Source organism: Leuciscus leuciscus (assembly GCF_965113295.1).
Source record: "Leuciscus leuciscus genome assembly, chromosome: 3".
NCBI lineage: Eukaryota > Metazoa > Chordata > Actinopteri > Cypriniformes > Leuciscidae > Leuciscus > Leuciscus leuciscus.
The window spans coordinates 30,816,596-30,829,491 of record NC_138727.1 but is presented as its reverse complement, the minus strand read 5'-3'; the positions used below and the strand labels follow the sequence as shown (position 1 = coordinate 30,829,491).

Here is a 12,896-nt window from a genome sequence, read left to right as displayed (position 1 = left end):
TCCCAAATAACACGCCACCTAGTGGTGCCACATTCCAGTGCCTAGCGAAAGCATCCTGCTCCCCCACAAGGCCCAGTGCCCCAGAAGGCGAGGTCGGTTGCGGTGCGGAGCTCACCAATGAGCTCATGGTCTGGACTACCCTCGTGCATGTCCATGAGTGATTTGGCCTGGTGGACCTGCAGCAACGCAATGCCATGCAGGGAGGAAGGTGCCGTCCACGACCTAGTAACCAGTAACCAGAATGGCATCTTGAAAAAGATGCAGACACACCCATGTTGCTCTTTCAGGAAATTATACTCTCAACCAGTTCCGGAGCACACAGGGGAATGACCACGGCAACAGTGACAGGAGATGGTGCAGCCTGTACCAGTGAAGCACCAGTGTTGTTTTTGGCAGCCCTTTTAGTTTTAGTCTTAGTCTTTTGGACGAAAATGCTTTTTAGTTTTAGTCACATTTTAGTCACTTATAAACTTGATAGTTTTAGTCGACGAAAACACAAAAAGGTTTTAGTCAAGTTTTAGTCAATTTTAGTAAAAAAAAAAAAAAAAGTAGTCTTTAACAAATTAATTTAGGTTAAAAAGTATTGGAAATGGGCTTAGGTTTGACAGGTTGTAGCAAGTGTTGCAATTCGAGTGTTGTAACTCAATTCAATTTGAGCTACTACAACATTACACACAGATAAAGTGGTAACAGTGGAATCACTGTTTTACTCCAAAAAAGCCAGGAATAAAAACATTCTTACTTTGGCAATTGTGGCTTTATTATATAATTAGTTAAATAATAATTAATGTCATAATCTAAGTTATATAATAACTATATATTACTTTGTACCAATTAGCCTACTAAACTAATGCTCGGACACACTCGGTCTCTCTCGCGCGCAGACACACTCGGTCTCTCTCGTGTACACTCGGTCTCTCTCGCGCGCAGACACACTCGGTCTCTCCCGCGCACTGTCGCTCGCTCGCGCAGTTCGTTTCGCTTTTGTCCAGTCTGGCGCCTCATATCGAAGATGTGTGGCGAGTGACTAGCCGCAGCCGCAGGTGTGTTGTTGTTGTGTGGAATCTGGTGCGTGGCATGGCGGCAGCCGGGTGGTGGGCGTACCCAAAACAAGGATAGGAAGCGGCAGCATTGCTGATACTTTTTTAGCTCAAAACAGACAGATTTCACGCAAAATAGGCAGAAATGACATGCATTGTGAACGTCAGACTTATAATCATTTTCGTTCCGTCTCGTCTCGTCAACGAAAACTCGAAAACGTCTCGTCATGTTTTAGTCACCTTAGAGCCATTTTTAGCTAGTCATCGTCGCGTTATCGTCATAAAAAAAAGGTGCGTCAACGAAATCATTTCGTTATCGTCATCGTTGACGAAAACACCATTGCCAGTGAAGCACTCACCTTCTTCTCCCTCTAACCAACCGTCAGAACAAACAAACAGAAAGAATGCTGTTAAAACAGCAGTTGAGAGCTCAGAAGGCTCACGATCACCGCTGCACTCGCGCTGTAAACACACCAGTACCGGGAGAGACTTCCAGAAGAAGCACCGACACACTCGCTCGTTGAACACAATCCAACACTCTTCAGAGACATCAACATCCGATCGGCTCCGAAGCGAAAGACAAGTGGTGCGTGCATCCGCTTCCGTATTTATACCCGCGCTGCGGGGCGGAGCGCAAGATCCAAATCTTGCACGCCAATGTGCATTGGCTCATTTTTTCAATACTCGAAGATGACAGGCTAAGCGTGATCCCAGTCAGTACGGTACGTCCAACTACGTTGAACGTGACTGAACTGAAAGGGAACTTTTCAGCTACATGTCAACTAACTCTCATTAGAGTATTAGTAGGCTGTAGTAGACTGTCAGTAGACTGTTAGGTTAGGGTTAGGAGTTAGGGTTCGGGTTAGGAGAATAAGTGACTTGTAGTTGCCAAGTCAGTAGAATGTCTGTTAGGGGACCAACAAAATAAAGTGTTAGCAAATATTATGCAGACAGTTAACTAATCATCTAATTACAGTTAGTTGACATGTATATATATATATCTATGGTTTCTACAAGCGGAAAACCGAGGATAGCGCGGATAGTACGATATGCGAGGGGACTATTTAATGACAAGGGACGAGCCATTATTTAAAATTTATGGAATTTCTCTGGATTTACAAATCCTTGGGAACTTTTGGTGAACTTAATGCAAGTACACAACTGCATGAAATATATCACACTGTGCAAGTGTTTTTTTTATATATTTTATTAAAAGAATCTTACATATTGTAACTTCAATGTTCCACACAGGACACACAAAATACAAACCTTAACAAGAAATGTTTTCATACAAATTTTTTTTTTTATTTGCCAAAAATGGCAGACAGCATGAAAGTAACACCTCTTGCTTAACATTAAGCCAATTTTGTTTATATAGCCCAATATCCATAATCACAATCCAAACAACATCCATCCATTTTGGTTGAGCACTTAAAAAAATAGAGAGCTTCATTTTCAAATAAATCATTAGTATTAAAGTATGAAATTATTATGAAAAAAAATCTTAATTTATTAACTTCTGTCAGGAAATCTTTTGCATCCACTGGGAGAATAAAAAATATATTCTGTACACTGGAGAAAAGAGAAAACACATTTACGTTGTGGCAAATGACGCAACGTCGCTGTCTACGTGCTCGCAACATTGTAACAACATAGAATTGTAAGATAATAGGGCTAGCAACGTTGTTGCGCGACATTCAGCAACTGAGAGATGAGTTCTGACAATTCTTTTTTTATGCTAGATACTAGGCCTATAGATATCCCCCATTTAGCATTTTATGTTTTGAGGTACATTTTTAAATAGTCAGATGTTAGATAATTAAATACTTTTTAAATATTGTTTATCCCTATTATTTAATGGGGCTATCTGTAAATTAGCCTAATTATAATCAACACCTGCAAGTGTAGGCTACACTTTGAAGAGTAACAATTTATTTGAAGTATAATAAATAAAACATAAAAAGCAAAGATCAAAACACAGAACCAGGTTCTGCATGGCAGACAGGGGAGCATAGTCGAAAGCCGGGCGATAAAGGGCGATTAAACGAAATCAGTCCAGGAAACATCCACAAATCCAGAGAAGCAAATAAACGAATGAGACTACATAGCAGACAAATCAAATGAAAAACTAAACAGTGCGAGCGAGGCTACATTTGTCACATTTGAAAATGAAGTTGTAGGTTGTGTTTGAATAATTATGTATCTTATTTAGCTGAGGTAAATTAAAAGCAATAGGCTACTCACGTATCATTGCTTGATGAAGAACGAGACAACACAATGAGCCCAACGGGCAGTTGAAATTTAAAAGGCTGATTTTCGCGCTTCAGGGCAGTGACTAATACATAAAGAATATAAAAGAATAAAAGAAATGGACACAGCGACCCCATTGGATTCAACGGAGAAAAGTGAAGTCAATTAGAAGCACTCACTTCCTGATGACTGGCCGTACTGCGCAGACTCAAACTGAGCTTGACGACGTAGATGTGACGATTCCCTTCCGAAACTTGCAGAGACGGAAAGTGTGAGTAGGAGGTGTCCATGAGCTAGGAGCAGGAGCAGGAGAAACTTTTGCTAAGTATTCTGATTAATTATTTAGTCATTTTGCCTCCACGTCCCCCCGATTGCCCGCAAGCTTCTCCTCCTGTCTATACGGTAATTTCTCTACTGTGCGAAAGAGAGTAGCGTGGTTATGACGCAATCGTTAGCCTATTTTTACAAAAACGGCTTCTACGGGGCCATAATGTAAGATACAAGGTAATGGAGCATTTTATACATTTTCATGTTTCTTTAGAAATAAATAATGGACAAATGGAGTCTTTAAACGCCTCAGATGTAAAGTTATTCGCTGTCAAAGTGACGACAAAATGAATGGGAGTCAATGGAATGCTAACAGCAGGTGAGGGTCTGCTAATCAATGGCGGCGCCCGGGGAAGCTTCAGTTTTTTCCGAAACATTGGCCCCCTGGCAACCTCCCTGTCTCTCTCTTGAAACAAACACGGAAGTGAATTAAACAGCAATTCATCAACTGGCCGCTTGAGGCTGGCTGCAAAAGTGAGTCAAATCTGCATCTCCCCCATGTTGAAATGCCCAACTTTATAGCAGAAAAAAACATGTTTACAGCCTGGAGCAAAAAGTGGCTTTGATCTATACATCTATTTTGCCCTTCATGACAACTGTGAGGGGGGTGAATTTTTTTATAACTCATCCATTTACATTATATTAAGCCTTAAAGTTCTGGATAATTAAGGGCGTGTCCACTTTTGAGTGACAGGTGGATTCCCACTGCTGTGGTCATTAGTCATCATTAGCCGTTTGTCTGCTGTCTGTTAGCCATTACATTACCTCAGCTAATTGTCTGACTGTAAAAATAAATAAATTCGGAAGTGACGAGCTGCCAAGATGGCGACGGTCGGCTACGCCCACTTAAGGCTTAAAAAACGGTCTTCAGAAACCTACGGGTGACGTCACGGACACTACATCCATATTTGTTTACAGTCTATGGTTCTCACCATAGACAGTAAAAGAAATGGACACAGCGACCCCACTGGACTCAACGGAGAAAAGTGAAGTCAATTAGAAGCACTCACTTCCTGATGGCTGACCATACTGCGCAGACTCAAACTGAGCTTGACGACGTAGATGTGACGTGAGCAACCCGTCTGTCTTCTAGTAGCTGTGCCAAGAGAAATCTGAATCATTCCCTTCCGAAACTTGCAGAGACGGAGAGTGTGAGTAGGAGGTGTCCATGAGCTAGGAGCAGGAGAAACTTTTGCTAAGTATTCTGATTAATTATTTAGTCATTTTGCCTCCACGTCCCCCCGATTGCCCGCAAGCTTCTCCTCCTGTCCATACGGTAATTTCTCTACTGTGCGACAGAGAGTAGCGTGGTTATGACGCAATCGTTAGCCTATTTTTACAAAAACGGCTTCTACGGGGCCATAACGTAAGATACAAGGTAATGGAGCCTTTTATACATTTTTGTGTTTCTTTAGAAATAAATAATGGACATGGAGTCTTTAAACGCCTCAGATGTAAAGTTATTCGCTGTCAAAGTGACGACAAAATGAATGGGAGTCAATGGAATGCTAACAGCAGGTGAGGGTCTGCTAATCAATGGCGGCGCCCAGGGAAGCTTCAGTTTTTTCTGAAACGAAGCCCCCTGGTTCTCACCGATACGCTTGTTGTGATTCTTCTTACAGTTTAATGCGACATGTAGCCTAAGCTATGTATCGTTACTTTTGCAACGACTCTATTATTTTTCCATTCATAGACCAGCGCTCAAGCACTGACTAATCCAGCGCATTCACTGACGAGAATCACGCATCAGAGGAATGGACAGTTGACAAGCCATTAAAAAGTATTGACTTAAGAAACACTTATATTTTTTCAAATAAATCATGTTCCCATTCACTCCGGCGACACATTTTTAAATGAAACTAAATTCTATTTATAAGGTAAAACTTTTACATGTTTAGGCATTAAATAATTCCAATCCCTAATGCCAAAATGTTTTCTTTGTTCACCAAGTAATGGTCAGGCATTATTGTTAACTCGCAAGACAGTAAGGAGAAAATGACAATTTGATGGATAATTTAAATATATTCTGCAATCACGTTTTGGTAATGTATTCATTCCGCCGTCACATCTGAGCGCGAAACGCTGTTTGGGTAGTTTCAAGATATAATAATAATGAATAATACAATAATAATTTAATTGTTCATATGTGTTTATTTTTGTTAGAAGATATTTTTTTTTTTTACTGATTATGAACACAAATGAATCATGACAAACCAAATTAATTGTAATTGTATTAATTATACCATTGATGAAAACAAGCTGATACCAAGGTATTTTAGGCCTACAATTATAACATAATTTTTCATGAAAAATCATGATTGTATTTATTTATTTTTCGAAAGTAAGATTAATGTAAGCAGCTTCTTGCAATACTCTCCTAAATGCGTAATAAAACCTAAGTGCAAACATTACCGCTTTAATGACCGTCCTTTATTTTTCAGTGCATTTGTTTTACAATATATGGCTATTACTGTCATGGGATTAATATTATAACTATTATTATGAAGTAGTGTAATGTAGACAGACACAACTAAAAGAGGTTTGAATTTTTCTTTGTTTAATTTGCACACTGAATATGGGTTGGAGCTTTTAATTTTGAACTCTCAAAGTGCACCAGATTGATGAATTTCACATTAAAATACACAAAATGTTCTTAGGGGGGGCATGCCCCTGAACCCCCCTAGAAGGCCTGAGGTCCTCCCACCGCAGATTTACCAAAAATCCGGTGACAAACACTGGTGTTGCTATGCCAATGCAGTTCATAGCTTGTTTTTTGGATTAATCACTGTGGAGTATTGTTCGAATGTATTAATAAATGACAATTTTGTTAGCCTGGGAAAACCCAGACAACTTCCGGCAAATTTAGATTTGCTCTGCAAGTAGTCTGGCAAAGAGCTCATTCAAACCCATTTCTAATCCGTCGAAATCGCGGCACCAATCAGAAACGTTGGGGCGGGCTTTACACGATGACGATCGCTCTGATTGGTTTTAGGTCTATCCAATTGCTCCCAGAGGCATTTGAGCGACGTCCGTTGGTGAAGCGCAGCAACTTTTAAATGCATTATTATATTCAAATTGCAAACACATGAGGACAGTCTCCATGAAAGACCCACTGGCAGATGAACGTGCTGCTACATTTCTCTCCGAAACGGTAGGAAATTAAATGAGATTTAATAGAGGATTTTAACTGTGACAAGATGATTGACAGGGCAGTTTACGTGACAGGATGCACGCGACAGATCCGTCCGATAAAGATGACGAAGTAGTATGTCCCAAAGCTTGCCTACTTTTTTGCTACACATTCAAAAGTAAATACCTTTTCTTCACAAAAAGAGTACATACTTTTATGGCGTAGTGTAACTTAGGGACGCAGCATATGGCTTTACACGATGACGATCGCTCTGATTGGTTTTAGGTCCATCCAATTGCGCCCAGAGGCATTTGAGATACGTCCGTTGGTGACGCCCCTTTGGAAATGAATTATTAATGAAGCTTTGCCAGACCATAACTCAGTTACTACTGAGAATGGTCTGGTTTTAAGCAGGCTACAATTTTGTACTTATTTCATCTGTTAACTCTCGCTTGTTCCTGCTCGCTCATTAGTTTTGGGGTGGGGGGCGGTCAGGGACCTGGATATTGGATAGGGGGCGCTGGCCCAAAAAAGGTTGAGAACCACTGGTCTAGTTCATGTTTACCTAGAAACCGATGGAAAAGCAGTGCAGAAGATCTTCTGCACATTTAGCTTCTCTATTTCTGCAATGTTTAGAATGAACAACGCAGCAGTGCCACATAGTTGGTTAAACCAGGTGGTCTTATTATTTGGAGATACGAGGATCTGAGGTCAAGGTCTCTGACAGATGTGAATGCAAGAACTCGCTTTGTTGTTGCTGCTAGAAAACTAGAACGCTGCTAGAGAAGAAATTCAGCTCAGAGAAGAAAGTATGTGCATAATTTTCTAGGATCTGTGTGCCGCATTTTGATTAATAATCATTGATTATTACTGCACTTATAGTGTGAGTAAATAATGACTGAATTTTCATTTTTGAGTGAACTATCCCTTTAAGTAAACTCCCATATCACTGAACAAAACAACACAGCTGTAATGAAGGTTAAGGAAAACCAATCAAACATCTTCAAACCACATACTACATGGATGAACTGACTGAACAATGGTGGGGGTGAAAACAAGTTTGTATTTTGATGAAATGTTTACATAGTGGTAGCCTGTCAATTATTCAAGGAGACTCACCATGCAGGTTCTGAAAAACTCAAGACACACAGGAAGGCCAAGAAGAACAGTGCTGTGTAATTCCTATTTTTTTTAAAGTGTACCGTTGATTGTGAAGTTACCTGAACAAGCATGATTTTGAACATTTCAATTAAAATATATTCACAAATAATGTGGTGTTCACATCTTTAATGCAATCAGAATAGTAAAATACCAAAAACGAAATATCAAAAAGTCTGAATATCATAATAGCAAAAACAAAGTGGATTACTTTCAGCGATAATCAATGTTAAATATTTTAAAAGTCTTTACCATTCATTGATGTGGCTCTGTTGAAAGGCTTCTCTCTAAAAGTAAAAGGAAAGACATCAAGAACACAGTGAAACTGTATTTCCACAGTGGGTCATTTCATCAAGTAATACAATTATTAATTATTAATTTTTAAGATCTGGTCAATATTGCTCCAAAGATCATTAAGACATGTCATTAAAAAATGTGAAGTATTTAACTATACATTTCATGAGGAGAATGAACTTTAAAAACTTAGTAAACATGATTCATAACTTTAAAGCAATGCAGTCTTTTAAATGACAAAGCAAGAATATTTACTTAGGCATTAAATAAACTAATTTCATCCTTTGACAAATATAGCTAATTTAAATAGATTTAATTTAAACCTTTTTTTTTTGTGATATGCAGAGTTGCATAGTTTGCATACGGACAGAAAATGACTGCTTTGTAAGTGATAGACAACAACTTTGGTTTAATCAATCTTATTTTTGGTAATTGTCACTATATGACTAGTCAATCAAACCGGCAGTCTGCGCTGCCACCGTGTGGTCATCAAGCCACAGTAGAGTATAATAGAATCTGTAGGCCCAACAATTTCCAAATGAAGAATTTTAAAGGTAAATGCATAGACTGTAAAAATGTTGGACTTCATACTATTTTCTTCGAGAGATGGGGACAGTGATCCAGTGTTTCATCACGCTTATTTCACATCTCATTAAATAATATGCATATAGTGGAAATAAATACAGATGACATGATACTGTACTACTAAGGATAAATAAACAAACAAACAAATAAATATATATATATTTTTTTTTGTCTTATTATGATGCGCCTAAATAAAAATATTGGGCAGATATTTAAAAAAAAATTAAAGAAAGCTCATATCCATAAACTGTGTACATTGTACATTGATGTCAAGTGCAAAGGCTGTTGTTACAACCTATGCTTGGACAAGGACATATCATTTTAATTTTGTGAATTAATTTATTGTGGTAATTAAATGTACTTGTGCCATCAAATACAAATAAATTGTGCCATCCCCCATCACCAAAAAAGGTAAACAAAATGTAGGCCTAAATAAAAAATGTAATTCAAAAATAAAAAATAGAATATAGAATATATTGCAAATGCATAAACACAGGGCAGGCTAACAACTCTAAAAAACATTGCAAAATTTTCCACTAGAGGTGTTTCTCTGTTTATTTTAGCTCGTTAAAGTGCGTTTTGATCGTTTAAAAAAACTGTTAAAAAATGATGATTATTAAAATGCTAGTGAGTTGTTACAAAGGTAGGCTAATGGTAATCTGGATTTTCACTCTTGAAAACAGTTAGGCTATTAAGTAAGCAACTGTGCTATTTATAACCATTGTAATCCGACAAAACCATGGATGATTAAAACATGGACAATCACTCATTTCCATGTTTAGATCAGTTTCTGTAAGACAAATACATTTGTTATGAAAAACAGTTGACTAGTATGGAAGGAAGCCCATTTCTGGCACATCACATGAAAAAAAAAAAAAAAAACATGCTTTGGAAATTTCGCTAGTTGCCTAGCCTAACGTTAGCCTAATTGTTACATTTTCGACGTACTAACTTATTTATGTGAAAAGTTCAAATGATGACATATGTAAATAGCCATATTTATAAGTCAAAATTATTGACATAAAAGTCGAAACAACCCTCACCTGTGTGGTAAAGTCCCTAACTCACGGCCTCTAGTGGCTCATAACAGAAAACGCTTATTTCGTGGGAGTGACGGGGATGAAGTTTGTCTCCTGCGAGGCACCATCCTTGATACCCTTTCCCCTTTCCCTCTCTCATAGCGAGATTTCCATTTAGCTTCTAATGTTTTCACGTTGTAAATTCAGTGCCTTTTAAGCGTAATCTTGTTAGTCTTCTTAGTTATATTCCGCGTAAGTGGCATGATGTTTACGTCCACCGGTTCGTGGGGATTGTGTAAGTATAGCTCAAAATCATCATGTCATGAAGATCATATCCTGCTGTCATTCATTCAGATTAAAGCTCAGTCGTCATGACCTTTAATCGATTATTATCGCACTTCACACATCATCCTTACTTTCAAATGATTTTGCTTTGACTCATGATTTAAGGCAGGAAGTGTTGCTATCGTTTTAAAATTTGGGGGTGAAACCAGGCGCTGCTCTCGGAAATGCGACATGACACCGAATTATCATTTGTGTGTTATGATATTATTGTGTTAAGTCTTTACTATGAGGGCTAGACATATAGAGACTGAATGAACTCTTCTTAAAATCACCATAACCAACACCACCTTCTTGAAAAACGAAAGCCAAAGAGCCCCAGTTCACATTATTACTGATGTAATAATGAGAATTCATTTACCTTTTCTTAAGCTGTTTTAAGCCTGTGACTTTATTTCTTCTGTGAAATACAAAATAATTATATCTTTCGATTTTAAATTTGGTTTACATTTTTTTTAAATGCCATAGACAGTTTGAGGGTTTAAGATACCAAAACATAGAAGAATATTGATTATTTGAATGTACTGAAAGAGTACGTTTTATTGAATAAAGTGATACATGTCATGCATTTTTTTCAACGGAAATAAAATATCTGTCATGTCATTGACCCATATTATAAAAAAAACTTTAATAGTAGGCTATTTCAATGATACTAAAATAACACTGACACAAACCACACGTGTGTCTGACTGCACTTGGTGAACTCACATATTTACCAAAAGGACCTATATTTGGAAAATAAACTTTAATCCTTTGACATGACAAAGGATTTAACAATACAACTTCTCTGCTGTCCTACAGATAAAGCACCCCTGTCCAAGAGCTTACTGCTGCTTCCTACAGTCCTCTCTGTACTGCTGACTGTGCTTCTGCCTCAGTACCAGGATATGTTCATATACAACCTCCAGGCTGTCAGGGAGGGCAAACAGGTGAGATAATACACCAATCTTCTTGAATTTACTTGAATAATTCAGTGCACTATATAAAATGTACACTTTTAAAGTCAGCATGAAAATGAAACTACCACACGGTAGTCTTTTCTTCGCTGTTGCAACGTAAATGTTAGACGGGACATGATTTTGTCCATCAGGAATTGATTGGATTGTTTCAGTTTGCAATAGCTGTGTGATCTTATGTGAGTGACCTAATTGTGCCGCCCTTGTGCCGAAAACACGTCACCTGACCAGAGAAGAGAAGAGAAGAGATGTTGTTGCAAGAAGTTATTTTGATGAAAGATAAAAAAAAAAATTGTGTGTGAAATTGTGCACACATTAAATCATTTATAATACATACTGCAGTATTCCATTAAAAATATAAAAATTGTCCATTTTGATTTCGTGGTAAATTTAACACTGTAAATTGCTCTAAAATGTTTTTGTAGTAAAATAATTTAGCTATTGTGTCAAAAGCAAAAAAAAAAAAAAAATGGTTTTGCATTTTGGTTATAAGATATTTAAAGGAGTAGTTCATTTGAGAATTAAAATTTCCTGATAATTTGCTCACCCCCTTGTCATCCAAGATGCTGATGTCTTTCTTTTTTCAGTCAAAATCCAGTTTCATACTGGTCATAAAAGATGTGTTATTAGTCATTCTCTTGCCATAGTTCCTTTCGTCTTTTGTTGCTATCAATTTTCACATATAATCGATACATTTTATTGGATTGTGATTGTCTATAATATTTTTGAAATATTTCTAATATTGTGTGTGTTTTCCATGTCTCTCTTGTAGTTCTGGAGGCTGGTGAGTGGACGGCTCATCTGCCTGGACCTGAAAGACACTTTCTGCAGCAGTTTGCTTATCTACAATTTCCGCATATTTGAGAGGAGGTTTGGCAGCCGCAAATTTGCTGTAAGTATCAGGTGTCAAGAATCCGCTCGTTAAAGGGATAGTTCACTTTGAAATTAATTTTTGGTATGTTTTAGCTTACCTCAAGGGCATCCAAGATGTAGGTGTCTTTTTTTCCGCAGTAGTTTTAATTTTGATATTTTTAGGTCAAACCGTTCTTGTCTGTCAGTCATATAATGCAGGTCTATGGTCACTGTCTCAAAGAGCATGCACAGAGTCCAAATTAAAACAATTCCCCGTCGTCCAAATTAAACAATTCCCCATCGTAAGTACACATTGATGGCCTAAGACACGAAACGAGCGGTTTGTGTGAGAAAACGAACAGTATTTATATCGTTTTTACCTCTTATACACAGCCATGTCCGAGTGATCTGATCTGACGTGTACGCAGACTGGTGCATAGATATATACACTAGATGTCGCCTTGTCTACGGCAGTTCATTGGAACGAATGTCTTTAAGGCGACATCTAGTGTATATATCTATGCACCAGTCTGCGTACACGTCAGATCAGATCACTCGGACATGGCTGTGTATAAGAGGTAAAAACGATATAAATACTGTTCGTTTTCTCACACAAACCGCTCGTTTCGTGTCTTAGGCCATCAATGTGTACTTACGATGGGGAATTGTTTAATTTGGACGACGGGGAATTGTTTTAATTTGGACTCTGTGCATGCTGTTTGAGACAGTGACCATAGACCTGCATTATATGACTGACAGACAAGAACAGTTTGACCTAAAAATATCAAAATTGAAACTACTGCGGAAAAAAAGACACCTACATCTTGGATGCCCTTGAGGTAAGCTAAAACATACCAAAATTTAATTTCAAAGTGAACTATCCCTTTAAGTCTGACGTCATGTGTCACTGCTTTCTGGTCCAAACACTCTATCAGATGCCAAA

General features: G+C 37.9%; 1 protein-coding gene across 2 annotated transcripts in view; it reads left to right on the top strand.

The window, feature by feature from the left end:
• The first annotated feature begins 9,899 nt into the window (after positions 1-9,899).
• The window catches only part of ubac2 (UBA domain containing 2), a 39,058-nt gene continuing 36,061 nt past the window's right edge, over positions 9,900-12,896 (top strand). Inside the window, exons 1-3 of one of the 2 annotated variants that reach the window (XM_082165436.1) lie at positions 9,900-10,098; positions 10,947-11,074; positions 11,874-11,993. In XM_082165436.1, coding sequence (XP_082021562.1) covers positions 10,065-10,098; positions 10,947-11,074; positions 11,874-11,993 — 282 coding nt within the window. In that variant the 5' untranslated portion in view covers positions 9,900-10,064. The remainder of the gene's footprint in view (positions 10,099-10,946; positions 11,075-11,873; positions 11,994-12,896) is intronic. The other variant, XM_082165435.1, reaches the window with a different exon arrangement.